Genomic DNA, 26,944 nt, shown 5'->3' on the forward strand with positions numbered 1-26,944 from the left:
TTGACGGAACCAAAATATGGAATGCCGTACATTGCAGTCATATGTTCATTGCTGTGTATAGTAATATTATCAGCAAAAATTTTATTTTATTTTTTTAATATTTTTATTTACCTATAACTAGAGGTGTGCACCGCCGATTTTACGCCGGCGCGCCGCCGATTTTTTGCTAAATTTTCGGCGCGCCGCCGCCGAAAAATAATAGCTCACGCCGCCGCCGCCGCCGATTGTATTTTCGTCGCGCCGAAATTTTATACGTTTAGTGCTTTCAGAAATTTTAATGGGCGACAATAAATATAAACTTAAATTGAAAAATCTATACAAAAGTGTGTGCCTGAGTACATGTACAAGGTTTTAGCAAATGTTTATCGCTCTTAATTTATAAGTCAGGTTTCTATATGCTGCTATGTTTCTATATGCGTAGAAAGGAGTTTTTTGTTAAAAATTTTTTGTTGAAACTTTGGGTTTTTCTTCTTACTTGCACTGTACGACGGTGATTTTGTTTCTGATGCTACGATAGGGTTATCTTCGAAGTAGCTTTCTATAACGTATCCTATTTCTATCAGTAGATGGCAAGTGTTTTATGCATATTTTTAAATACTTCTTCTTCTTCTTTTTCAGCCTGTTTCTATCCACTGCTATCCATTGCCATTTGCTGCCAGTTTGTACCTGCAATATTCTTAATTCCGTTTGTCCATCTCTCTGGTGGTCTACCTATAGCTCGTCTTTTATATGGTCGCCATATAAATACTAGTCCAAAGAAAAAGTTTGCTGCTGTCTTGGGAAGGGTATCGATGGATACTACTGAGGATGGTCAGATCACGCTGGCCCGAGACCGCCATCGATACCCGAGGTCGAAACAGCATTTGTCTTTTCTGTATCCTCACTTAACGTGAACTCTTGGGTACGTTACTCTATTTTCTGTGCATATAAGAGGAAGAAGAAGGAGAACAAAATTCAGTGAATCAGTCAAAACTACTGTAATTGTAAAGTGGCAAACTTAAGACCTTATGTGGAATTTGGGTGGAAAATGGCGCAAATCACGTGTTTTAGGAATTTATAAAGTGGAAAATCTTTCCGGTTTCAAGTTTTTTCGTCAAAAAGACGAGACACGGGTATCTTTATTTTCAATTTTTAGCTGCTTTATTTAAAAAATTTGGGAAAAAAAATCATTTTGGCGTAGTCTATGCACTTATTACTTATAAATTTAAGTTTATCTAAATCTCTTATTTGCGAAAACCTTCTACTACGATCTCACTCCTTCATCGAAGATGGACTAAAGGCAACGGGAACGGTTATTGCATAAATCGAAAGATAATAGTAGTGAGTTTGCGTAAATGACATAAATTATAAGTTGGAAATAAGAAGCCTGCAGAACATCTGGTATGAAGATGTGACTTAAAATTTCCAAATTATAATTTGACTTATAGCTTACATGTCATTTACGCAAACTCATTAATCATTCTTGGATTCATTAAATTAGATGTTTTCAAAATAATAGGTGATTGTACATTGTACACAATATAAAAGGTGAGATACGCCTCAGTTGATTCCCCTTGTATAAGTGGTTGATACTTCAGATTACAAGATAGTAAGATTTCAGTGTTCGGAAAAATGATTGCGCACGCTTTTTCAAATGTTTTTGCATTATTTTCGAAAGTTTAGATTTTTTGTAAATTTATCGGCGCGCCGATCGGCGCACCGCCGCCGACTATAAATTTCTTCCGGCGCGCCGCCGCCGATCCCTTACCAGTCGGCGCACCGCCGCCGACTATTTTAAGATCGGCGCACACCTCTACCTATAACTCGTTAATGTGCTCGGTATATGACGGAACCAGTGAAGAAAAAAACAAAATTAAACATTGTAACGAGTTTACAATAAAAATTGGGTACACCCATACCGATCGTGTGTCGGTCGTGAATTTATTGAATTCGAAATTTTGAAGTCAGTAAATAAAACGAAAACATTGTGTAGGTCATGTCCGGAGATGACACATTGTGCTGAACGACAGACACAAAAGGAAAATGCTGTGAATGCGCTATAACGCTTTAGATATTAACTAGACATTGAAATTAAACGTCGTTTAAGGTGATGGTCCCACAGTTGAAAGTCTTGCTTCCAAATTTTTTAGAATTTTCTTACTTTATAAAAAATGTTGGCCACCTTCGGCGAACCCAAATTTGCCGCGAGCCAGTCATTTCCTTAAACATTCAGCTGATTTTGATCGACTGATAACGTTCGAAGTCGACCGACTTAAAAGTGATCAAACTGTTGTTGTAACTATACGACTTCCTTAACCATTACTTTGTAACCACCAAAAGCTCCGACCAAAGTGACAATTTTTAGTAAATAGTAAGCATGTACGGCACGGTATTTCTTTCGGGACTATCTAGATATCAAAGGTGGTAATAGCCTAAATGGTTCGGAAGGCTAAAACGATTACGTTTGTTAGATCGGTTCAGATATTTTAACTGCTCTGACCAACGTAATCGTATATTTGAATGAATGTCTTTCTTCTTGCTCTAAGACATTTATGTCTAAAAAATACGGGCACCTACTTTAGCCTTCGTAACCGTTTAGGCTATTACCACCTTGGATATCTAGGTAATCCCAAGCAGTCCCAACTACTAGCGATATTATTCGAGCACAGTATTTTGTCACTGTTCCACAATCAAAAGGTACAAGTAATGACTGAAATACCATAAATATTACCTCTTATGCAACCGACGTTTTGGTCACTTAGCTACCACTTACACACCGCTTTAATCGATAAAGTATTGGTAGACTTTTCAAAGACTTTTTACGACCATAGAGGCCAATTACAAATTGCGAACTGAATCGACTGTTTGACAAAAGCTTACGCTTTATACATGCTGTAGGGGATGTTAGCTCATCATTTGTCACATGCATTCATTGTAAACATCTCTTGAAAGTGTTTCAAAACCAGTGCTTCTCTTTCAAAAAGTGACCTGGAAAGCTTTCAAAGCTTTTTTTGCGCTTTCCTATAAAGTCCGGTTTTTTGTTCGTAATTTCCTTTCACTCACTACTCTCAATCGCAATAAGTGTCTCTGATGTGGAAAGTAATTTCCAGAAATTTCTACCTGCTACCTGAAACTCAAACCGCAGTTCGAATCACTAACGTCATTATATCCACTCCAATAAACTTGTAAGCTAATCTTACCGTGTATACACTTAACTTCCATAATTAATGCGTTACAAAGGAAACAAATATTGACAATTACTTCCAGCACGCGCTTTAGTCATAAAACTTTTACAAACAAAAGACACACAATCCCATTTTAAAATTGTGTGAGCACAATGTTATACACACGGTTGATGCAGCCATACACACAGTATCATAATGGCAATGCGCACCGTTCCAGACGGCACAGAATATCTTGTCTTATCTGAATAAATTATCTGTTTTCTGTGTCCGTACTGTGTTACCACACTCTTACAATAGATGACAAAAAAACAACTGCTCAGCCCCACAGATCTCCTTCATTGCATTCGAAGTATCACACGTTTTGAATACGAACGGAAATCAATTTGAATCACACAGACATTTAACTCGATCAGGGAACACCTCTAATCAATGTGATGTGCAATTAAATTGCTATGCATTCTGTAAAGAACATCTCGACTGCATTAAAATGTAATTAACGGAAAGGTAAAAAAAATATTTTTGTGTTGCATGCTGCTGCGGCCGGACATGTGTAATTATTTTGCTGAACCATTTTTTATTGCATTGTAAAACGAAAGGAAATTGACGATAATTACATTTTGGGATGTTACAATGTTAATTGATGCTGATTATTGATGAGTGCTTGTCGTGGTTTTGATTTACGTTTTGTTTTCTGTTCCAATTTTATTGGTACAATTCGCGAGATTTCATATTTTAAGTGAATCATTCGAATTGCAGGGCATGTGAGGACGTTCCGATTGAAATAAAAAGAGAGATTGAAAAAAAGTCATGTCTGTATGTGCTTTACCGCCAATCGTTCGAATTTATGAAGATTTTGATAAAATGAGTGCCGAAGAGTTAAGTTACTGTGAATCAAACAAAGACGCCAATAAAAATGACATTGTCGTCATTAAAAAAATGCCAGCGGAAAAGGAATACTGTTCGTCTAGTTGCGACGAAGACTCACCGAAATGTAGCCGCGGATGCAACAGCAGCACTGTTCCGAAGGACGATGATAAACCAAAGCGAACTCGTAAGCTCAGCGATGGTCGCAAAAAGTCCTCGTCCAATTTACTGTACAAATGCAGCAAATCGTTCGCTGAGTCTCATCAACAATCAAGCAATCAAAAGAGACCTACAACAGATGAAGTACGCTCGAGAACTGCAACAGCATCGTCGTCATCATCATCATCACGACGACATCTCGATCCGCACAGATCACCGTCGGGTGGTTTGAGGAAGCATGTGCTAAACAGACGTTCACCGTCACCGCTGAGTGCCAGCGATATGAAACGAATCATTGGCTTCAGTCATGGATACGAACAATATCAGCGATCGTTCTTGGAAGTGCCTCTGCCCAGAGATTACGGATATGCGTCGAGTGATGATTTGAGTTCGGAATGGGATTCAGATGTTCCCGATTTGGATACATCACAAAAGGTTTTTGATTTTTTATTTTAGAAATTTCTCGTTGGCATTTTGTCAGCGTTTCCTTAATTTGAAAAAGGATGTTGTAGCCATTTTACCGAAACAAAAAAAATCTTTTACATTCCGCACCTTTATAGTTTCGACACTTTTGTCAGAAAATATAAATAGATTCGGTGACTGTTTGTTAAACACAGCTAATGAGACGTAAAATTTAATTTTTTTATTTTTTTCACACTCATAACTTGTTCGATTTGTTAAAACTGGTGGAACTGGCGACATTACTATTTGATGACCATATTTTTAATGCATCAGGCGACCTTTGTGGCATTGATTTAAAGCATTAACCTTTTAGAGGTGGCAAGATTATCTGAATACAATCACAGAATCTATTACTTCTATAGCTCAAAGGATGGATTTTGATGCAAAATCTTTTACTTCATTAGTTGTTTTGCAACAATTTTGCTTATATAAGATCACATCAATCGGCGATCTTCGTTTCTTTATGTTGCTGTTGTCATTAACAGATGATTTGCCGTTTCTGAAAGGTTGAAACAATTTAACTTTATGTATTACGGTGAAGATCACTGGACCCGTCATGTTTGAAAATCTGAAAAAAATCTGGCTACCAAAGGTTCTTCGGAAATATCGGAAAAAGCCCTGTAAAATTCGGAGAAGACCTTTTTTCGGCACTGCATACTAATATGTGTTGCAACTAATCATTTTGGTTTGAGGTAGTTTTGAAAGTAAATCGAACGACACGACATGTCGTTTTTGACTGAAAGCCTGCATAGCTTCGGATTGTCTTCCAAAATTATCAGGGAATGAGGGAAGCAAAGGTGTCACAACATTTTCAGAGTTTGCTCCTTTGTCCTATTGGACATAATAATCAAAGACTCTTCCAGACTTTTTTTATTTCTGATCGAAATGAGTTGTGAGGTCAATGACTTTGAGCTTTCTGTGAATTTCGAAGACATTTCTTTACAGACTTTAGGTTTATCCATCACAAAAAATCATTTCTGATATTTTGCTTTCGGATTGATGAGAGAATGGACCTGTCGTCTATAAATGTTCACACTGAAACGACATTGTATGTACAACACTCATATTGTTAACTGAGCACTAACTGTAGAAATGTCTATGTAAGGCGATCCTGCCAATAGCATCCCCTTATACAAAATGCTATTGGCAGACGAACTTGCCTGCGAAAAGTGTTTTCTCTTTTACACAGGTCACAGGCTATTGGCAGGCAATGCCAATAGCATTTTTCCTTTTACAAAGACTGTTTGCAGGTGAAATGGCCAGCCAGTAGCATCGACGTTTATTCAACCCTTGTGGAGTATAATAAAAGTTTTCATTGATCCTCGGAACAATCCCGTAAAAGCGTCTTCTCCGCACTCAATACGTAGCGATCACACCAAACACGTGTAATTCCGTGACAGAAAAAGGCATCTGGTTCAAAATTGTTTATTGTTTGTCTTTTCTCGTAATAATATTAAAAAATGTAAATTCGCTTGAAACACGCGGAGCCACAGAAAACACGAGTATAAACGAGAAACCATTATTTATCGTAAAACGTCTTTATTATGCAAATTGGTCTCATGTATTTGCGAGCTATGCATTTAATTTTAGTTTGTACGGGCACACAATACCAAATACGTTCGTACTATGTCATTAGTTTTTGTTAACGTGCTCTGAATAGATTACAATTATGATTTAATGACGTTCAAGGTTCGAGTAAAATCATGTCAATTTTGTTTACTCGAAGATTTATGGATTGTTGTGCCTTTCTCTCGGGTACATAATTTACATAAATCGAGCCGTTTATTAGATCCATCACCTTTGCACATACACAGCGTAGCGTGACATCATTTATCACCATTCGTATTTTAAGCTTCATCAAAATGCTTAGATCAGATCAGAGTTTTGAGAGGCAGCTCCACCGAGAAGCAAAAATGCAGAACGAAGATCCTTTCTTCCTTACTGAAATTTCACTATTTTCGATTAGAAGTCTTGAAGGCATTTACCATTTAATGATGGTATATCCTCAGCTTTCATAGTTCACCCGAAGGTGCAACATCTGAGATTGGTGTAAAATGTGAGCCTTAGGGATTGGATATGCACATCATAGTCTCGGGTGGCAGACCACAAGAACAGAAATGGTAGATAGACCGATCTATTCTGTGTAGATGTTCGTCAACCTTGCAGTGGCTCGTAATCGAAACGCTTAGAACAGCATCATAGTAGTGGAGGTAGATAGCATTGGTAAGGTACATTTCTTCAAGAGTTCAGTAGATGCCTTAACTCATAAGGAATTTTAACAGTTCGATAATCATTGCAATTCACCGGTTGATGAAGGTACAACAAAAATACAGAAAGAGGCAAGGTCTTCCATGAGAATTGCGAATATCGGGAAAGCAATGCCCTAGATTATGTCCACTGGTCACAATCGATTCCAAGTCTAACCATAAAACCGCCTTGGTTAGCTTTGGAATCGATTGTGATCAGTAATTCGAACGTTCCCGATTCCAGATAATCGTAATTATCTGGGGGAGACCTTGCCTCTTTCTGTATTCTTGGTGTACAAACCATCCACCCCTAAATGTTGAATGGACATTGTGAACATCATTGTTTCGTTTGGTAAAGCAATTCTAGTGTAACTCTCGGGAATTGTTATTCACTAAGAATAGGATGGGCAGATCCGTTCACGAAAAAAAAGACTGAAACATTCGGTGATCACTTAAGATGATTACGATTTACTCTCGCGACTGACTACATCTCCTACGTACAATGTAGTATAGGTTGTTCAATTTTACTTTTATTGATATCGTCACTAGTTGAGCGACTTATATGACTTAAATTTACATTCTACGTAACTAGATGTGCGTTTGATCGTCCTAAACACACATCGATAACTTCCGCTTTTTTCGTGTTGGTATATGGTATAACTACCGCCTCGACTACCGCTACCTATTAGGATCGTTTAGAAAAAGAAACAACCGGTAAATTTGCCGCATTTTTTTGTCACCGAAATTACTGAAATAAACCTGAAATCATTCTCTCACACACAACATCACACACTCTCTCATCACATTAACATCAAAGTTCATGGTTGTCGCATTGACAACAATTAATTAAAAATGCAGAAATTTCATAACCCCATTAACATTGAAATTGAATACGCCAAACACCCGTGAAGAATGGTAATCTTATGGTACATACAAAGAGGCTAAAAACAAGTAACTGGCCGATAAATATCTTTCGACAATAATTCAATAATTTGTATACGCGCGTTAAATCGACATCAACTTTTCGAAAATAATTTATTAAAATTATCCGAAACCAGAGACGAAGTAAAAAAAAAAAAATTGGCAAAATCAATAATTTTATATGGCACCCGCAGTGTGACATAATACAAAATATAGCAGAGAGACGACGAACGGAGACACTGCGATCGTAAAAATTTATTTAACCGAAAATGTCAACAATTGATGATTTCCTTCATGGACCATCATTATTTATATTTTAACGGTTGAATGAAGGAAGAAATCTTGAATGTCATTATAATAATGATGATTAAGTGTCATGATCGTAAATACACTCTATAGTTTGGTGTGATGCATGCATAGCCACATTCATTTTATTTATCATTTACATAGACATTGGACAATGTTATGAACATGAAGTGTGGGTGTTTGACTCTCTAGATAGTCATGCGTTTTACGAAGAAATCTGTAGAGGTGTACGTACAGTTTATGATGTTACTTTTTGTCACTGGATCAAATTTGATTTAATTGACACACGTTGTGAGATTGCAATCGCTTCAGCAAAATGTTGATTGATATTGACCTCATTATAATAACTTGCAGTGGAGATCATTGACCATTTGACTTATCAAGTTTTAATGATTTTTTTTTCTGTGGTACTCTTCGGAGTATGAGGACACATGGGTTCTCTTCGATTGAATAATTTTGAAATTTTAGAGAAGTTTTCTCTAACAGAGTCTCTAAAATAACAACTGCACAGGTTTTATAGATAGGTTAAGTCATTACAACGTATTGCACTGTATGGGTTAGTGTACTTCGGAGTTCGGAGCTTCTTTCCGAAGCTTAAAGCTCTTTAAAGGCAAATACAAATGATATTCATTGTCTTCTAACCTCTCACTTTCCATTGTTGGAAAGTAAATTGAGTGACAAAGTTTGCAGCTTTAAGCTCGAATCGTATTTACGTCATTTGCCTCTCCGTCTACTTGACAACAATGAAAAGTGTGAGGTTGTAGGAAATATTATTGTGTCACAGTAAACGATGTGATTGCTGAAGCTTGTACCCAAACTTACTTACTTACTGATGACTCAAAAAGCTTGTAGAAAGCTCGACAATAAATCGAAGTTGCTCAATTTCACGTGAAATGAATTCGATCTGATCCGAGCTTTATATGATTTCTGCGTCTGAAATTTTCTCTGACCATATAGTCCAGGATAGTAGCACCTCGTGATGTGATGATAGAACGTTGTTCTTATTGATTTCTTGGTTACGCTGTAAGTGATATTGACAAATCAAAGTTGCTTATCCGAATCTCTCTGTCTTGTGAAAACCTTCCAGTGATCCACTTGTACTCGAACACAACCATACCCATTACAACTATTGCATATTAATAATAATTTCGGTGAATTTCTCCAACACCTCATCGTATTACACATTTCGTTTCGATAAATTTTTTGTGAAACATATTAGTCAAACATCAAATTAATCATACTGCCCTGCCTAGATGAATAATACTGTTACATCCATAAGCGTTCGTGCTCGAATTTCTATTCATCATACGCGCTACCTTTTAGATTAATCAGACATAATGTGAAGCCAAACTGTGATTTTCTTGACATCAATTATACGTTTCAGACACATCGAATAGCAATAACGAAAAATTGTATCACCGAGATATACTTGTTGCGCTATAAGTCACTGACAACATAATTTGAATTTTTGCTCTAACTTTTTTTGTATATGGAAACTTGCATCTGATAAACGCCAAAAGTAATAACAGTTTTGCGAGCACAAAAAAAAATATTTTTTTTTTATTTATTTATTCATGCCACCACGAAAGTGTTAAACTAATGTTTCAGCTGTGGCGGCCAGTGCCGCTTTTAGCTTTTAGGCGCCATCGGGCAATTGGAAAAATAGGCGCCAATTTAGTAAAGCTATTTTTTTTTAAGGACCTCGGGCGCCATTTTCTTCGGCTCCTCTTCGGGTGCCACGGGCATTTGCCCATTTGACCCATATGGAAAAGCCGGCACTGGTGGCGGCAATAAGTTTCGCTTCTCCACTCTGCTCTGTTCTTAACACTTTTAAGACATCAAAAGGCGCCGTGTGCAACGTTAATAGAAATTCGTGTAAATTATTGCGTACAAACATTTCGTACTTTACGATCAATTCTTTTAATCGTTTGATCGTTTCGTGTGGTGCGCTTTTTTAGCAGAAAATGTTTATGATGTGATTACGAAGGTCAGACCATATAATAACCGTAAGACAAATTTTTTTTATCGTTTAAGTAATAAGAAAAAAATTCAATTCGAAATTACACAAATTGCCATTTAAGAAGATGTGTCTGCAACCACACATCACCATATTACAATTGATTCGTTGCTCAATTATTCTCTCATTTTTTATTATTAATTTACGTGATATTTGTAGCAAGCAGCTCGCACGCACCTGCTAGAAAACGTTGTGACATTTTGCGTTACAAATGTAACGAACCATTAACCATGTTCGATAAATAATTTTCGTGTTGTATGACACATTAGGCCATACATTGAAAATGTAATAAAATTGCGATCAGAATTGAGCGCGTCAACGTTTAATTAGAAACATTCATAGAACTAACCTGTCACATACGGTTAATCATCTGTTATCGATAACGACGACAAAAATGATGACAAGCTCTGGGTAATATGGTTCTTTATATGGGAAAATAAATGTTAAAAAAATTGAAGTACAAGATTTGAAATCAACAGATTAAAACTACTTTGATCGATGGAAGTAAAGGACCCGCTCATATGCTTGCCTTCTGTAATTCGTTAAAATGATAATGCAACAACGCCGCATACATTACGCATAATTAGCTGTTTAAATAGTTTAAGTGTTTTGATAAGGTCTTTCATTACGTTGTTTGTTACCGTTTTGGCCTCTATCACTTTCTCATTTTAATAGCTTCCGACAAATACTAAGAATTTCTAGTTTGTAAAAAAACATCTACAAAACACAAGCTATTTATCTAAACTGCGTATGCAAAGCCAATAATTATCTCATTAAAACGAAAGAAAAAACAAAATGATTGTCGCACTAAACCCCGTCTTGTACACACGTGTGAATTTTAATATTGATATCGACCAATTTCCGGATTTTACCTGATTCAATTAACGTTAAACTGGGCCTTGTTCAGTTCATATACATTCCATTGTGCACACATACCATTTTCTCTATCTCTGTACATACTATGAATTGAAATGCGTAATGATGTAATGAATTGAGAACAGATAATTGTTAAAATCCAAAGCAAATATTTAATTCATTCAAACAACGAAATTAATGGCAGACACACATTTTTTGTTCTCCGTATGTAATTTACTAAATGAGTTCTCATTATCGTCATCTATTTCTTATTAAAAGAATAAAATAAAATAAAAAATCTTTGGGCAAACATTCGATTAAAATTTACAGGTGAAATATTCTGAATGTTTGATTCGGAAAATCGGAAAATTTAACGGGAAATGAGGACGATATGGATCACGATTTCGATTTCAATCAAAATGAGATTGTTGTCTGACTTCCTTGTTCGAACTCAGATTCAAATTTTCTTTGCAATTTCAACAATTCTACCGAAAAATATGACAAAACACGATTGTCTGAGAAGCAGCTTCTGACATTTCTTTATTTTCGATGTCCGGATCTGGCTTCTGGCTTCGGTTGTCCTTTAGTTATCCTCATCTTCACCCAAAGTTATAACAAAATCGTTCAAGTTTACGTGGAGTAGTGGAAGAGCATCCTCTCCCTGAACCTAGTGTATAGTAATAACCATCTGCCTTTCACAATCCACGAGAGGCTAGGGACTATATCGTTAGTTAATTAGTTTTGCTCGAGGGGCAGACTTCGTCGATAAAGCATTTTCAAAAACAAAATCCTCTGAAGATTTTCAAGGATTTCCTTATTGTTTTCCAAGGATTTTTTTACTGATTCTAGATGGATTTTGAAAGGATTTATTTCTATTTTCAAGGATTTTCGATTATTTTGTGGATTTTCTTGAAGCTTTTCGATAAATTTGACCGTTTTGTTCCGTAAAATTTTGGAGGATTTTCTTTTGGCTGACAAAGGATTTGTCCATCGGTTTTGTGTCAGTTAGCTGAACGTCAAACCTAGTGTATTGTCATCTATGTAGTAGGATTGGAACTAGAATTAAGTCATATTAAGTTAAATCAACGTTTCGCATTGTATGTGTGCTTGGGAGAGCTTTCAAAAGCTTTCAATTTCCTTTGGATGCCATTGAAAAGTGGAAGATTTCAGTGGAATACAAAAAAGCTCAAACCTCTTCCACCGTTCCAATGACATCCAAAAGTAGGTCCAAACTCTTCGAAAGTTCTTCAAAAGCAGCGACACACATGCGATACGTTTTCTCTTAACAAGGCAGGACCAACGACGACTCAACTTTCACTTGATATGAACCGATTACCGATTCAATCGATTTGGTTTACAAAGGTGACAATCGCTTTTTTATCAGTCTGGAGTTAAGTTTCGAGACCAGATGTGTTGACCATTACGCAATTGAGTGCACATTTAGTGAATCTAGTGCATGGTCGCTTATAAACAGTTTGGAATGGGTCCAGGTCTTGTTTATCGGCGGATCCAAAATTAACATAAGTTCCCCACAAGGAACGTCTTTACAATGGTGAACGATAAGAACACTCTGAAATGCTAAAAATTAGGTATAATCGACTACGATATGAACATTTTTATTTTCATTGTTATTCAACTACAATGCGAATTAATTAAAAATTTTATATTTCCTCCACTCTGAAATAATTTACATTTACTGATGAAGGTGCACACACTCAGCACTTCGTTCCATAAAAAGTCTTATCGGCGAGACCGATTGTCGAGATGAAATTTTTTTATTTAACCAAAACACAGCGCTCCGTTATTGTGTAGCAATGTTTGCGTAGTATACCTTACGTTCTCAAAACAAATTGTGGAACTATTCGGAATAAAATGTTTGTTCAATAGGTTAATGAACATCTGACGCATTATTTTTAACGTTTCTTTTGACGCAGACACTCTGTACCTATCGACGACATATCGTTTTAACCAAATATTTTGCTTACCATTACAGCCATCTGGTTGGAGGAAGCTGCGTAATATCGTACAATGGACGCCGTTCTTTCAAACCTACAAGAAGCAACGCTATCCGTGGGTACAGCTAGCTGGACATCAGGGAAATTTTAAGGCTGGTCCGGATCCGGGAACGGTTTTGAAGAAAATGTGTCCGAAAGAAGAGAAATGTTTTCGAGTAAGTTGCGAAGAGAAAAATAATTGTTTGTCTTTCGCATGCTCATTGCGCTAAATTAATTCCAGGTGTTGATGCAAGATGTGTTGAGGCCATATGTACCTGAATATAAAGGTCAAGTGAACAGCGAGGATGGAGAACGTATCCTTTTTAAATGAGTCTAATGTTTTCCTTCACAGCTATTCATCCGTTATCGATAACGACGACAAAAAGAATGACAAGATCTGTGTAATATGGTCTTTTATATAGTAAAATGCATGTTAAAAAAATTGAAGTACAAGATTTGCAATCAACAGATTATACTTTGATCGATGGTAGTAATAGACCCGATAATAATACTGGTCATATGATTGCCGTTTGCAACAGGTTAAACTATAATGCCGAAACGATTGTTTCGTAACCAAATCACATTGCTTTGTAGGTTGTCATTTTCAGCCTTAAAGTTACAACTTGCATCAAAGTGTCTTGACTCTGTGCGAGCGAGACGCCTGACCATACTATTCTTTAGGGCTTGCATCGCTTATTACATTCCCATCAATTGACTTATTTATAACACAGCCAAATTTTCAATCGTTAAATTATCCTTAACTCGATCTAAAACAACACAGCCTATCTACAGCTGCAGGATCTATTAAGTGATTTCAATCAGCCGTGTGTGATGGACTGTAAAATAGGTGTACGGACGTATTTAGAGGAGGAACTATCGAAAGCCAAAGAGAAGCCTAAGTTAAGAAAGGTGAAATCCGAATTTTCGAATCTTGTTGAACGTAAGCCCACGGATCGAACGCATTAACAAACCAATTTTTCAATGATCAGGACATGTACGAGAAGATGATTCAAATCGACCCCCAAGCACCGAACGAAGAGGAAAACAAAGCGAAGGGTGTAACAAAGCCGCGATACATGGTGTGGCGGGAAACCATATCCAGTACGGCTACGTTAGGTTTTCGAATTGAGGTGAGTTGGATGCGGTTCGTCTGGAATGTTTGGTTCGTTAAACATGATTTTTCGTTTTGCAGGGCATTAAAAAGGGTGACGGAAGCAGTTCAAAAGACTTTAAAACAACAAAATCTCGTGAACAAATCCACAGTGCAATGAGGGACTTCACAGACGGATTCCCATTATGCATTGTAATACTAACATTTCATTCATTGTCCCTCGCTCAATTCGATAACATTCTCAACTGTTTGCAGGCAAAATATATTCAACGCTTAAAAGCCATTCGAGCAACATTGGAATGTTCCGATTTCTTTACGTCGCACGAAGTCATTGGTAGCAGTTTACTCTTTGTGCACGATCGGAACAATGCCAGCGTTTGGCTAATCGATTTTGCGAAGACGGTCATGCTGCCGCAGGACATAAAAATCAGCCACAATGGCATCTGGAGCGTCGGCAATCACGAGGATGGTTATTTGATTGGCATCAATAATTTGATCGACATTTTCGAGGAGCTGCAAACGAGTCAAGACACAAGTCCAGTGTCGCCCGTAGATACGAAGCAAGTGGCGAGTGAAGAATCAACTCAAGCGGTGAATCGAGAATCAGTTCCGAATGTTGAAACAAATCAAATGCCGAAACAAGAATCAGACACAGTGTTGTGTAAAGAGCCAAGTCCACTGTCAGGACAAGAAACCCGGCCATCGTCGAACCAAGAATCGAGTCCATCGGCGAACCAAGAATCGAGTCCATTGTCGAATCAGGAATCGATCCCAGTGTCATCTGAGGAGTCCAATCAAAGATCGATGGAGGAAGTAACACCAAAATCGAGTCAAGAGTCGTATGTTGTGCAAAATGTGGATGTGACATCCGTTCCTACCACCGTTCCTAACAACAGCAACACCGATGAGCAATTAAATAATAATTTGGAGAAAGTGAGCAACCTTTCAATTGAATCGTAGAATTCGTTGCTCAAAAACTTTTTTTTTTAATTTTTACAAATCAATTGTTTGTACCTCAACGCGCTGCCCCTTATTGCCGATGCTCCGATATATTGTAATACCTTACGCACACACCTGTTCTTATGCCACACAAAACGTCTCAATCAATAGACCAAGTAATTCTTCTTGCTGAAGGTTATCGGTCGTCTTGAATAGTTAGGATTTCGAATGAACCATTTTCGGTTGAATGTTTTGTTTGTCTAAATGAGGGCGCAGAATGTCTTCACGATTATTGAAAGGTTAAAACAAAACTTTGCTTTTAGTTTGTTCATTTATTGATTCATTCATTCGAATCGTAAGCTCTAGCATTTTGTAGAGTCTACAAGAAAATCGGAGACCGTGTTGGAGCGTGGTGTACTCGTTAATAAAATTGAAGTTAGGGATGAGAAAATTGGAAATATTTTTTATTTTGTAAAGAAGTGTAATTTGTAGCCGCTGTAGATTGTAAGTTATAAAAAAATGAAACCACCGTAAGACTGATTTAATGAAAATAAATGCTTTTATGAATTATTTATGTAAAGAAATTGGAAGGAAAAATGATTACAATTAACAGATACGCAAAATTGATTGATTGAATTATTGTAAATAAAATGAACTTATGAAATAAAAAATTAAATTTAGTGAATGTGCGCTGCTAGTGTTTGAAAATGTCGCTCCCACTTTGGTAAAAAATATTTTACTCTCTACCTCATGCGACAGACCATTACATAGCTAATTTCCCCCACTACTTGTGGACTATTTTCGGTTCATTTTTTCCATTTCCCTATGTGGAAGTGAATTTTCGCGCGGAGCAGGTAGTAAACCAGAATACATTGGATGCTGCTACGTTTTCTTCGGAAACAACTTACTCGCGAACCCACTCGTGTCAGGGTTTGGAAAGGGTTATTTTGAAGAGTGTGGTTGTATGCCTTGGCTTCGGCTCGGATATACAAACTCTGTACTTGTTCTAAAGGCAGCTACCGAAGCTTGTTGCGCAAAAAGGCATTTAGATATTGTACTTGTACTTCGTATCTATAGAAGAATCCAACCACCGTCGTCACATACATATGACTCAACCCCAGACCACATTAGTCTGCAAGTATAGTGATGAATTGGAATTTCGATTATGATTCGCTATACTTCTTCGTGTGCAAATTGATATAGTGTTGTCTGTTTGCATCGAAAACCGTACTTTTCGTGTTTCAAGCACTTCGCATGTAAATCCATTACATAACTCGGGATAAAAATGAAAAGTCTCGTCTTTGTGTGTTTATTGACCTCGCCTCATTAGATATCTCCTGTAAAATCGTTAGATTTCTCATGTACCCGATTCACGAAACTGTTTCCCTTTTACTTTACGTAAGGATACATTTTCGATGGGTCGCTTATGTTTGTCGATATATGCCTCTTCTCTATTATTATGTTTATATTTCACATATAGATGGCGCCACAGTTTAGTCGACATACTAACCCTTGTATCTTGCCAAGGTTCTGAAAGAACAGGTTAAGACACTTACGAAGGCGGGTGAAACACAAATCTTGACAATTCAGACATGTTTGTTAAGTTGAAATCGTCATATAAAATTTTCCAAACCTAGTTGGCGCTACAGGAAAATTTTGATCACACCGAGGGATTCTTTTGAATTTCGACTGGCCGAAATCGGCACTATTTTTTCTGGTACTTTTTTACATATGCCTAGTTAGGCCTTGGTGCCTAGGCCCCAAAACCAGTCTCAGATATTTTTGTTCTTCCATACCTGGTTGGTTGTAAGTGGCCAAAAGTCGAAAAATGGGGTTTCGTAGTCCGGATTTCATTTCCGTAAGGTTACGAGGACACGGGCGTTTGGCGGAGTGTAACACACATTTTTATCTGTTACGTAGTCACGTTCCAAACTACTAAATATGGGTATCGCTGTAAAGCTGAGGTCCTCCACATTCATAATAAGTAATAATTTAATCAAATAATTGCATTAGTGAGGTCACAGAACTCATCAAAGTTCACCGAGGTTACATTGATTTTGAGAAATTTTCCGGAAGTCATATTTTCGTCCGATAATCAGCAAATTTTATGAAATTAATATTTGTCCCAGGAGTATTTGACCTCAGCTTTCCAACGAACCCACACACGCCCGTGTCCTCGTCACCTTTCGGAAATGAAATCCGGACTACGAAACCCCATTTTTCGACTTTTGGCCACTTACAACCAACCAGGTAAGGAAGATCAAAAATATCTGAGACTGGTTTTGGGGCCTAGGCACCAAGGCCTAACTAGGCATATATAAAAAAGTCGTGGAAAAAATAGTGCCGATTTCGGTCAGTCGAAATTCAAAAGAATCCCTCACCGCCGTCGTGATCAACTCGAAAGTGTCTTAACCTGTTCTTTCAGAACCTTGGTATCTTGCGACGAAATTGTGGAACTATAAAATGCGGAAGAATATCGCGATGGAAAACAGAATATCGTCGGACAACTGTTCTCTGGAATCCAATAGTAAACGTTCACCATAGTTCACAGACCATAGTGACAAACCCGAATTGTGATGTACATAACTGTTGCATAGATTTACCTTTAATTGTTGCGACAATAGGTAACATAAATCGTTTAGGGGCCGTTCATAAATTACGTAACGCAAATACCCGGGGTGGGGGGTGTTGACCTGGCGTTACGGTCCATACGTTTTTTTTAAAGTTCCATACATTTTAGCGTTACAGACCCGGGGGGGGTCTGAAAATTATCAATTTTTGCGTTACGTAATTTATGAACGGCCCCTTAGCACGATTATTTACTGCGTGTAGGTTAATTGGTTTTTCCATATCTACAAATTAGCCGAACACTTTGTTGCTAGAGATCTGCGCCGACCCGATTTTCGATTTTCAAATTAGAATTACTTAAATTTACAAAAAAGTTCAGTTTCATTGACCTTAACTTCGACTGGTTGCATTTACAGTAGGGTTGACTCGATAAAACTGTAAAGCCGAAAAAGGACGATCTGGAAATAATTTCAAAAAACCAGACGTAGAAAGGAACAGAATCACGCAGTCCTTCCTCGTAATTCTTAATCGAATAACAAGACTGGATCTTCTGCAATTGAAACGACGGGAAATTCTCTCACTTTTCATTTCTATTTATTTATTCAAACAATTCTGTCGTCGCATTTCTCGTTCAATTCAGAGAGGCTATTCTGGCTGGCCTGGGCCACTGTGCGCCTCAAAAAATTGTTTTGCATTCGAAAGCTATTCGTCGGTCTCAACCGCTTCGAAACCGTAAATCTACCGGTAACTTCTGTTACATCGGTCGAATTGTTATTGTGCATTAACCAATGGCTGGGCCGCATGGATTGTCTGCGTTGTTTTATCGATGTTGTGACTGCACTATTTGAGAACGACGAACGTCTTGACGGGTTTGGGTGCACACTGAATCGTCTTTGAGCGAAATTGCTGGGATCGGGCTGTGGCAACGGCAAGTGGTCGTAGTGGTGAGTTGAAGATTTTCCATTTATCAATGGGCGCATCGGATGTTGTTCGCTATACCGAGGATACATCGAAGCTCTTCGATTGCCAGATTGTTTCGGACTGACACCGAGTAGTTCTTGCAGAGCCGGATCATTGCACGAATTGTTTAATGTGTGTGCCGTTTCTAATACCCGTATCAAATCGGCTATGGTCGTATTTTCCAATAAATTTTTGTCGGCCTGATTCTCTTGAAAGTCGAAAATGCTTGGACGTCGAGAGGAAGAATTCGGTAGCGGTTTCAAGTAACCAATCCGCGAAGGTCTTCGCTTTAGAGGCAAATGCTCTTGGCCAACAATCGAGTATCGTTTCTGATGATGACCAACTGTAATTTTCGGCAACTGATCGGTTTTGGTGGTCGGATTAAATCTCGGAAGTAATGGTTTCGTGCAAGGTTCGTCTATTTTCACGGAGCACGTCAGATTGTTGTTCGGAACAATTTCCTTTTCTTTAATATTCAATTTGTGACGCATGTTCCGGAACTCTTGAATTTGAGCATTAGTTCCGTTCCATGTCCATTTGTGTGCCGATTCAAACGGTATAATCGACGATTTTCGATAGGCAGACACCGCTCGAGATCTTGGCTTCGCCGGTGGTATGGAATACTCATGTTCACTCGATTTAACCGATATAGCCGACGTCATTGTTTCAGTGTCCTGTATGATGTCGCTATCGTTGCATTCGTCATCATCAGCGGTAATATTACCCAATGCGCGAACCACTCTAGCCAACATCTCTCCCGTATCAAAAGGCAGTTCGTTCTTTTCGCGAAATGTTTTCGTTTTGTTGATTCTGAACAGGTCCGACTCGGAATGACGGCTCAACAATGTTGGATTGTCGGAATCGTAGACGTGGTAGTCGGATAAGGTACGTTTTCTTTCGAATTCCAAAAGTACATTAGTGCGATAAAGCTGCAATGAGGGACATGATGCCGATCGTGGAAAGTTGTTGTTTAGGGATTGGCTGTCATCGGGCTCATCGTAGACAGCCTGTTTATTAAACAGAGAAACAAAATTAGATTTTTAGACTTTAGGCACGATGGACCAGTTGGACCTTAAATTTTAACATGTAAATTTCGTTGAGAATTCTACGCAAGTAGCTAACGTCTTTAGTGACTCCACTCCAAATTTTATTTTGTGTAAGTTTGATATTCTCCGACAGTTGGTGTTCCAATCTAGTAATTCGTTTGCTACGCATTCCTCTGCGAAAGAAAAAGTTTGCAAATAAAACGTTCGTGCGTTCAAGAGTGTATCAATTTTAAAAGGTTGTAAAAATCGAGAAAAAAATCGTTTCCGTACCTGGCAATAAAACCAATTAACATCAGCAAATAGCTCAGACCAAATACCAACCAAATGATGACGAATGCTTGATAAAATTGGAAATAGATTCCAAAAACTCGTTCCTGGAAAGACGATCCCTTTTCAAGTTAAACTGAGATAGAGAACAAGTGTACAAATAGACAGAGATAGAGAACAGAAATCGAGAGACAGATGACCACTTTTCAATCTTTTACAGACGACAGACTTATCGGCGACATCATTATCAGACATTTGCAAATTGTTTTGCCACTGACGACATATAAGGTGACCGAAACGTCTGTAAAACGTTGAAACATACAAACTAGACTACACCACTAACCTGATGCGGCTGGAATGTTGGAATAAAGTCCCCAAATCCAATGGTTGACAAGGTTACGAATGAATAGTACACTGAATCTGAATAGGTCCATCCCTCGAAGTAAGTGAATAAACACGACGGCAGAAATATCAGCACAATTGATGCAGGAACAAGGTATAACGATACTTGCGCAATCATGCCTAATCGTCGGGGTACGTAATTTTTGTTTGTGGCAATTTTGTAGGCCTTGTACCGTTTGTAGATCCTAGTGAACTTTAGGAAAATGGTTTAGGTTCAAATTTATTGCTTCAAAATTCTGTTAACGGTAATCTTACAGTTTTTCCGAAAAATTCACCCAAATAGGTGTACAGAATTGCATTGACTGGCATTCCGATCAGTGCATACACAATCATGAAGTATCTTCCGAACGAATGTGTCGGTGTAATGTTGCCATATCCTAATCAAGTGGAACGAAAACTTTGATTTTGTTAAAAGGTCTGGGCTCTGTGACCTGATTTACACCTCTGAGAAAAATGTAATTTTCACTGCACATTTTGGCTGTTCATTGTGGTAGAAATAGAAACTTTCTGTTACGACTTCCTTTTACTCAGACACGTAAATCAGGTTCAAAGTGTACCCTACCTAACGTTGAGCAAACGGTAAAGGAGAAAAAAACGGAATGATAAAAACTCCAAACGTGTGGATCGATGTATTTGTCCAGTGTGTGATTGGTGACCGGTTTCTTACAGTAGATTGATACCTTTGTTAAGACTTCATTTTGGATGGTTACGTCGTTTGGTGATGTGTGTTTCACTAGTAGCTCTACAACGAAGTATAGATTCTTAAAAAGAAATGCAATTCAAAAATACCTAAAAATATCTGTCCATTCATTGAGAAATTGCGCGCTTGTCTTTAACCTGCTACAGACGGTAAACATATGACCAATATTATTATCGGGTCTATTACTTCCATCGATCAAAGTATTTTTAAACTGTTGATTTTAAATCTAGTACTTCAATTGTTTTAAACATCCATTTTACCATTATAAGAGACCATATTATCCAGAGGCTGTCATTATTTTTGTCGTCGTTATCGATAACAGATGAATAGCAGTATGTGACAGGTTAAGCTATTTTTCGGACTCTACGGCATTGTAATGCTTGATTGAATATTGTTTATGTTTATCTGCTATCGAGAACGACTATAAATATGAATAACGAGTTCTCTAACTACCATCGACTTATATAGCAAAATGCATATTAGAACAAATGAACTTGAAGACTACATTTCAATCCGTCGAAAAGACTTAGTTCAAATCAATTTATTCGATAACTGCTCGTACGAAATTCTAGCCGACTGATAATGGTTCAATTCCTTGAATTTTTGCAGATTTTGCAGATTTTGCAGAGTACCAAGATTTTTTGAGAGAAGAAACCTAGTCTAGGGTTCTACGAAGAACATCCGTTTTTATAGACCCCTCTAAACTTTTTAGGAGCAATGCACGATAGCTTGAGTAATTGTGAACCGATTTTCATAAAATGGGTTTCGATCTGTGACGAAAAAAATTCCTGAGGATGGGCAATTTCGACCAAATGATCTGGGAGTAGTTCCCAGAGGAAAATTTTTCTGGTTTTCTGATGGCACTATAACAAGACAAATTCGGAATCAGTTGTAAAACTTTTGGTTATAATCCAAGAGGAATAGAATTTTAGGAGTCATGTTCCTAGCAGGACAATATCGCAAAAACGATCTCGGAGTTATTCCTAAAAGAATTTTTCCCTATTTTCTAGATGGAACGATAACTTGGGTAGTGCTGAACCGATTTCCAAAATTTTTGTTTCATTCAAATTCATTGGAGAATCATATTCAAGAAGTCTGGTTTACAGATTGACCAAATCGATCTAATGTTCTGGGAGTCTATTCCCAAAAGCGTTTTTCCTGAAATATTTGATGGCCGATAACTATAGCAATTCTGAACTTTGTTCCAGTCGATGAAGGATGCAATTTTCTGATTGATAATCACCTGCAACAGGCATTCTTTTTCCATAATTAACTCGCAGACTAATATTACTATGCCCGACCTCTTACCAAGGCTGTAAACTTTGGGGAGGTCATGCAGATACAGATACGCGGTTGACACACCACAGCTGACGATAAAATGGCGGATTTCATACAAAGATTCACCTACTGAGACGATTCTCGTCGCCATGACGATTTTTTTATCTGTAAAATCATCAGAAGTGATGTGTTCCCGCGTATCTAATAAAAATGGCGATCTGCGTGACCTCCCCAAAGTTTACAGCCTTGATCTCTTGGATCATCAGTAGGCATAAACTGTCATAAACTGTATTACAAGAGAATTGAAAGTGCTAATTACTACTACCTTCTACCTTTTTTCCCGATGTTGATTTGACAATATCAGGGATTTTCTTCAAGTTACCATAAAACTCTACTATCTCTCTTTTTATAATATGTGCGTATGTATCGCGCTATAATCGTTAAATCTGTTATATCCTTCGTAACGTATCAACTAGGCCCCACCTTTTGGGCGGGTCAGGTCCCTTGACTTCCACTTTTCTAAATGTATTTTTGACGTATTCATGAAAACTTGTCACATTTAATACATAATATATTTACTATATTAATGACTCCAGGCAAATGACAGTAAAATTTGACTTTTTTTTCTTGGAAACCATCGAGGGTAAGGTGGTATGATTTTTGACCACTTTTTGAGCATCAACCTCAAATCATAAATAAAATATGACTCGTGTAGATTACGACCTTCGCTTCGCTCTGGCCGTAAACTTCCCACTCGTATGAGCTGTCTATTATTAGGTTTGATTGCATTTTTTTTACATGAGAGATGCGAAGTTTGTTTTGTGAATGTGGAACGAGGACTTTTTCACAAAATAAAAAAGTGCGATAGATGTTCTTCTCTTACAATTTTGCGTAAAAAAAGGAAGTTCCCCGGTACTTAATATACCTTCACATGGTGACATGGTAATAAATGAACTTAATTAGTTTTTGGTTCATCGTTAAAAATAACTCAGTTTACCAATATTTTCGGTAAATTGGTACCACTCTATAATGGTAAAGGGATTAAAAATATTTGTAAAAGAAGAAATTTATTGGTAGATCGAGAAAAAATAATCCCTCGATTTCCCATTCACAAAACATTCAATCGTGAATAAAATGTCACGACTCGTGTGAATTACGGCCCTCGCTTCGCTCTGGCCGCAAACTTCACACTCGTAAAATTTTTACAATATTCATTTAATTCCATGTATTTAAAAAAAATCTTCAAAAATTAGTTGAGATAATTCATCTTATATTCTCTGCAAAAATTTAACTTTTTTATTAAAATTTCTTACACTTTTTAATCAAAGTGTGCTAATTTGATGACAGGCATTTTGCTGGCGTAAGATGTGGTTGTAAAGGGAGTAAAAAACTACCTATTTGATAAATGACAAACAACTATCAAGTTTTTAGTCAGCTATCAAGTTCTTAGTCAACTATCAAGTTGCTAGTCAACTATCAAATTTGATAGTCAACAATCAAATTTGATAGTCAACAATCAAATTTGATAGTCAACTATCAAGTTGTTAGTCAACTATCAAATTTGATAGTCAACTATCAAGTTGCTAGTCAACTATCAAATTTGATAGTCAACTATCAAGTTGTTAGTCAACTATCAAATTTGATAGTCAACTATCAAGTTATTAGTCAACTATCAAGTTTTTAGTCAACTATCAAGTTGTTAGTCAACTATCAAATTTGATAGTCAACTTCAACTATCAAGTGGTTAGTCAACTATCAAGTTGCTAGTCAACTATCAAGTTGCTAGTCAACTATCAAATTTGATAGTCAACTATCAAGTTGTTAGTCAACTATCAAATTTGATAGTCAACTATCAAGTTGTTAGTCAACTATCAAATTTGATAGTCAACTATCAAGTTGCTAGTCAACTATCAAATTTGATAGTCAACTATCAAGTTGCTAGTCACCTATCAAATTTGATAGTCAACTATCAAGTTGTTAGGAAGAGATGGAAGAGATGTTTACAAGTTAGAAGATGGGCGTCGAATGATGAAATTATTCTTCCTACTAGTTTCATGCACGTCGAAAACAAACTTATATGATTTACCGACACTACCAAACAAAATCAAATTTCATCAAAGTAATATTTTTTAATTGAGGCTATGATCAACAATATAAAATCCCGTTTTTCTCGGATAGCTTCCAGAACCTTAGTCCTACATAGCCCATCTTCGAACTTAGCCTCGGGACTTTAATTCCACGTATTTAAAAAAAAGAATCATCCAAATTGGTTAAAAATTACTCAAGTTATCGTGCCCTCAACGATTTTTTGTTACCCACATTTAACGTTTTTCATAGCATTTCATACATTTTCAATCACAGTTAACCTTTTTGTTACCCACATTTTTCGATATTTTCTGGTGTAAGACCCTGACTTTCAGTCAAGGGAATTAATGATTAAAGCAGAATCTTTTACTTCATTTGTTTTACCATTTATTTTACCAGATCCGAATTGGCCTTGGGTAATTGCCTAAATTGATCGTTACTGTTGATAAAACATAACTATCCGTTTCTGGAAGAATGGAAAGGATGGACTTCTGGGGGGACAAAAAAAACTAATTCTTATGGGATTAATTGTTCTAAATACGCTAAATGCAAGAAGTACGGCACCACTCGATTTATAATGGATTGATAGTTATTTCGTTAATACCATTTATATCAATCCGTTTCTGCAATTCAACAGCTCGCTGTTGCGTTTCGTATCCATTTTCGGTGTAGTAGAAAACGCTGGCCCCGAAAAATAAATAGGCTGTGTAAAATCCTAACAGCGCTAGCCATTGCCTTGGAGACATTTTATTTTGTTTGTATCTGTGTTATGATTTATCTATCACAGAGTTTGATTTTCATAGTTTTTGTTGTGTTGGTTGGTTCTTTAATTAAATCTTAGAGTCTTTCATAGTTTCTTGTTTGACACTAAACGTTTACGTTTTTAAATTAAATCCTAAAATCTTTCACATCCGGTAAATCCAGCTTGAGTAGTAGAAGTAGCAGCATTGAAGAAAATAATAAAATGTATTTAAGATCACTCTTGTATATCACTTCCATTTTGCTTGATTTTTCAATCAAATTGACTGATTACTCGTAAACGGGATCAAACTATTCACATCATACCACTTTCCGATATTCACAGTCGAGGATGTTTCCCTTTTCTTCAGAAATCGTTAAATTAAAGACGTCCTACGAATCACTCCCGTATTGTACATAAGAGGATTTGAATCATATTACCACGACGAGGACCAAGAATTGACTAAATAAAATCGCTGACCAAAGCTTTCTTCCAATTTAAATAAACTGTACTAAACTGCGATAACCTCCATTTTTTCAACATCCAATTGACGAGATATTATTTCTTTCATAATTTTTCAGAGTTTTGTATTGTATGACACGGGATTGCGTCCACAAAAGCGCGCTCAAATTTATTTTTATTGCGAGTTGGTGGTAATAATAAATGTTTAGGTGAACCATTCGTAACTGTAGATAATTCAATATTCTTTACCGAATTAGGTCGTCGTATAATAGTAGATTACGTCCTTGTTTCGAACTTTTTAATTTGCCAATGGTGACGTTAGTAGCTCGTGCCGAAGGCGAGGGATGCAACCACACAAAGCAAAGTACAAATGATGTTTAACGCAATGACGTAATGGCGCATTTCTCGGTGGCTTAGTTCAAGATTCGAAGATTTTTATTTTGAAGGACTAGACCTTAAGGAGCTATATAAAATAAACGGTACATTTTAAACGCATGCTGTTGATCAATTTTTTTTGCTCAAAGTTGCATCGATTAAAAATAGAAAAACATTACTAACGCCGACCCGTACGAAACACCTATTCGTATCAAAAGCCTTTAATGGGAAACTCTTCATTTCTCTTACTTCATTTTCTTCTCTGCTGAAAAACTATTCTCCCTTTAAAATCACTTACATTATCCACTCTTTGCCTTGTTATCATATACAACTAAATTGCCGGAGGCAATATAGACAGCCCCGTACGAAGTCAAATTTCATAAATTCCTATTTAAACAGCTATATTTCACTATAAATAAACATTTCACAGATGAATATGCCTGTATATAGCTCAATATAGGTGAATATAGGTATATATAGATGTCCATATATGGAATGCCTGAAGCACCCCACACACATAACAAATTATTTCCATGTTAACAGAAACTCTCTAAGTACCATTTTTCCCAAGATATATCACTTTTAATAAAATCCAATATGGCCGCCGGCAGCCATTTTGTTAGGAGACCGGAAATAGTACCGACGCTTTACATTCGTTAATACCTTTCAAACAAAAAAAAATTCATGAAATTCGGTCAAAATTTACTCGAGATATTGTCAAAATACACCACGTTCACTGTACTTCCGAGTAGCCAGATAAGAGCTCACTTCAAGAGACCTAGCTCACGCTCCGGAGAACATAATTTCATAAACTTTTTTTCCCCTGATTGGTACGGTCAATACCTATCTAATAAAGCTAAAACAGACGAAATATGTTCAAATGTGGCCGACCTACAAGCAAAAACTGCTTACCGCCCTGTGCCTGTTCTACACCAAGGGGTCTAACTCACGAGTCGGTCATCCGATTTCCATAAACTTTTTTTTTGTCGATCGGTATTGTAAATACCTTTTATTTGACGTATCA

General features: G+C 37.1%; 2 protein-coding genes and 1 long non-coding RNA gene across 7 annotated transcripts in view; 1 reads left to right on the forward strand and 2 right to left on the reverse strand.

The window, feature by feature from the left end:
- The window catches only part of LOC119076037 (inositol-trisphosphate 3-kinase A-like), a 28,426-nt gene extending 12,703 nt beyond the window's left edge, over positions 1 to 15,723 (forward strand). For 3 of the 5 annotated variants that reach the window (XM_037182657.1, XM_037182658.1, XM_037182659.1), the window contains exons 2-8: positions 3,921 to 4,622; positions 12,988 to 13,164; positions 13,230 to 13,302; positions 13,770 to 13,897; positions 13,978 to 14,118; positions 14,181 to 14,291; positions 14,355 to 15,723. In XM_037182657.1, coding sequence (XP_037038552.1) covers positions 3,972 to 4,622; positions 12,988 to 13,164; positions 13,230 to 13,302; positions 13,770 to 13,897; positions 13,978 to 14,118; positions 14,181 to 14,291; positions 14,355 to 15,059 — 1,986 coding nt within the window. In that variant the 5' untranslated portion in view covers positions 3,921 to 3,971 and the 3' untranslated portion in view covers positions 15,060 to 15,723. Of the gene's footprint in view, positions 1 to 3,072; positions 4,623 to 12,987; positions 13,165 to 13,229; positions 13,303 to 13,769; positions 13,898 to 13,977; positions 14,119 to 14,180; positions 14,292 to 14,354 lie in introns of those variants that run through there. The other 2 variants (XM_037182660.1, XM_037182661.1) reach the window with 2 other exon arrangements.
- LOC119076199 lies at positions 1,903 to 13,699 on the reverse strand. Its single transcript, XR_005087568.1, has 3 exons — positions 13,689 to 13,699; positions 3,191 to 3,194; positions 1,903 to 2,036 (listed from the first exon to the last, which is right to left on the reverse strand). It is a non-coding gene; the product is annotated as an uncharacterized LOC119076199 (long non-coding RNA).
- A 2,362-nt stretch (positions 15,724 to 18,085) lies between the features above and the next one.
- On the reverse strand, positions 18,086 to 25,528 carry LOC119076027 (open rectifier potassium channel protein 1-like). The gene is made up of 7 exons (XM_037182645.1): positions 24,949 to 25,528; positions 20,844 to 21,023; positions 20,537 to 20,658; positions 20,223 to 20,474; positions 19,883 to 19,986; positions 19,638 to 19,785; positions 18,086 to 19,573 (listed from the first exon to the last, which is right to left on the reverse strand). The coding sequence occupies exons 1-7, from the start codon at positions 25,088 to 25,090 to the stop codon at positions 18,209 to 18,211; spliced, it is 2,313 nt and encodes a 770-aa protein (XP_037038540.1). The 5' UTR covers positions 25,091 to 25,528; the 3' UTR covers positions 18,086 to 18,208.
- Positions 25,529 to 26,944: the final 1,416 nt, after the last annotated feature.

The sequence above is a fragment of the Bradysia coprophila genome, unplaced genomic scaffold (genome assembly GCF_014529535.1).
Source record: "Bradysia coprophila strain Holo2 unplaced genomic scaffold, BU_Bcop_v1 contig_232, whole genome shotgun sequence".
In the NCBI taxonomy this organism is placed as follows: domain Eukaryota; kingdom Metazoa; phylum Arthropoda; class Insecta; order Diptera; family Sciaridae; genus Bradysia; species Bradysia coprophila.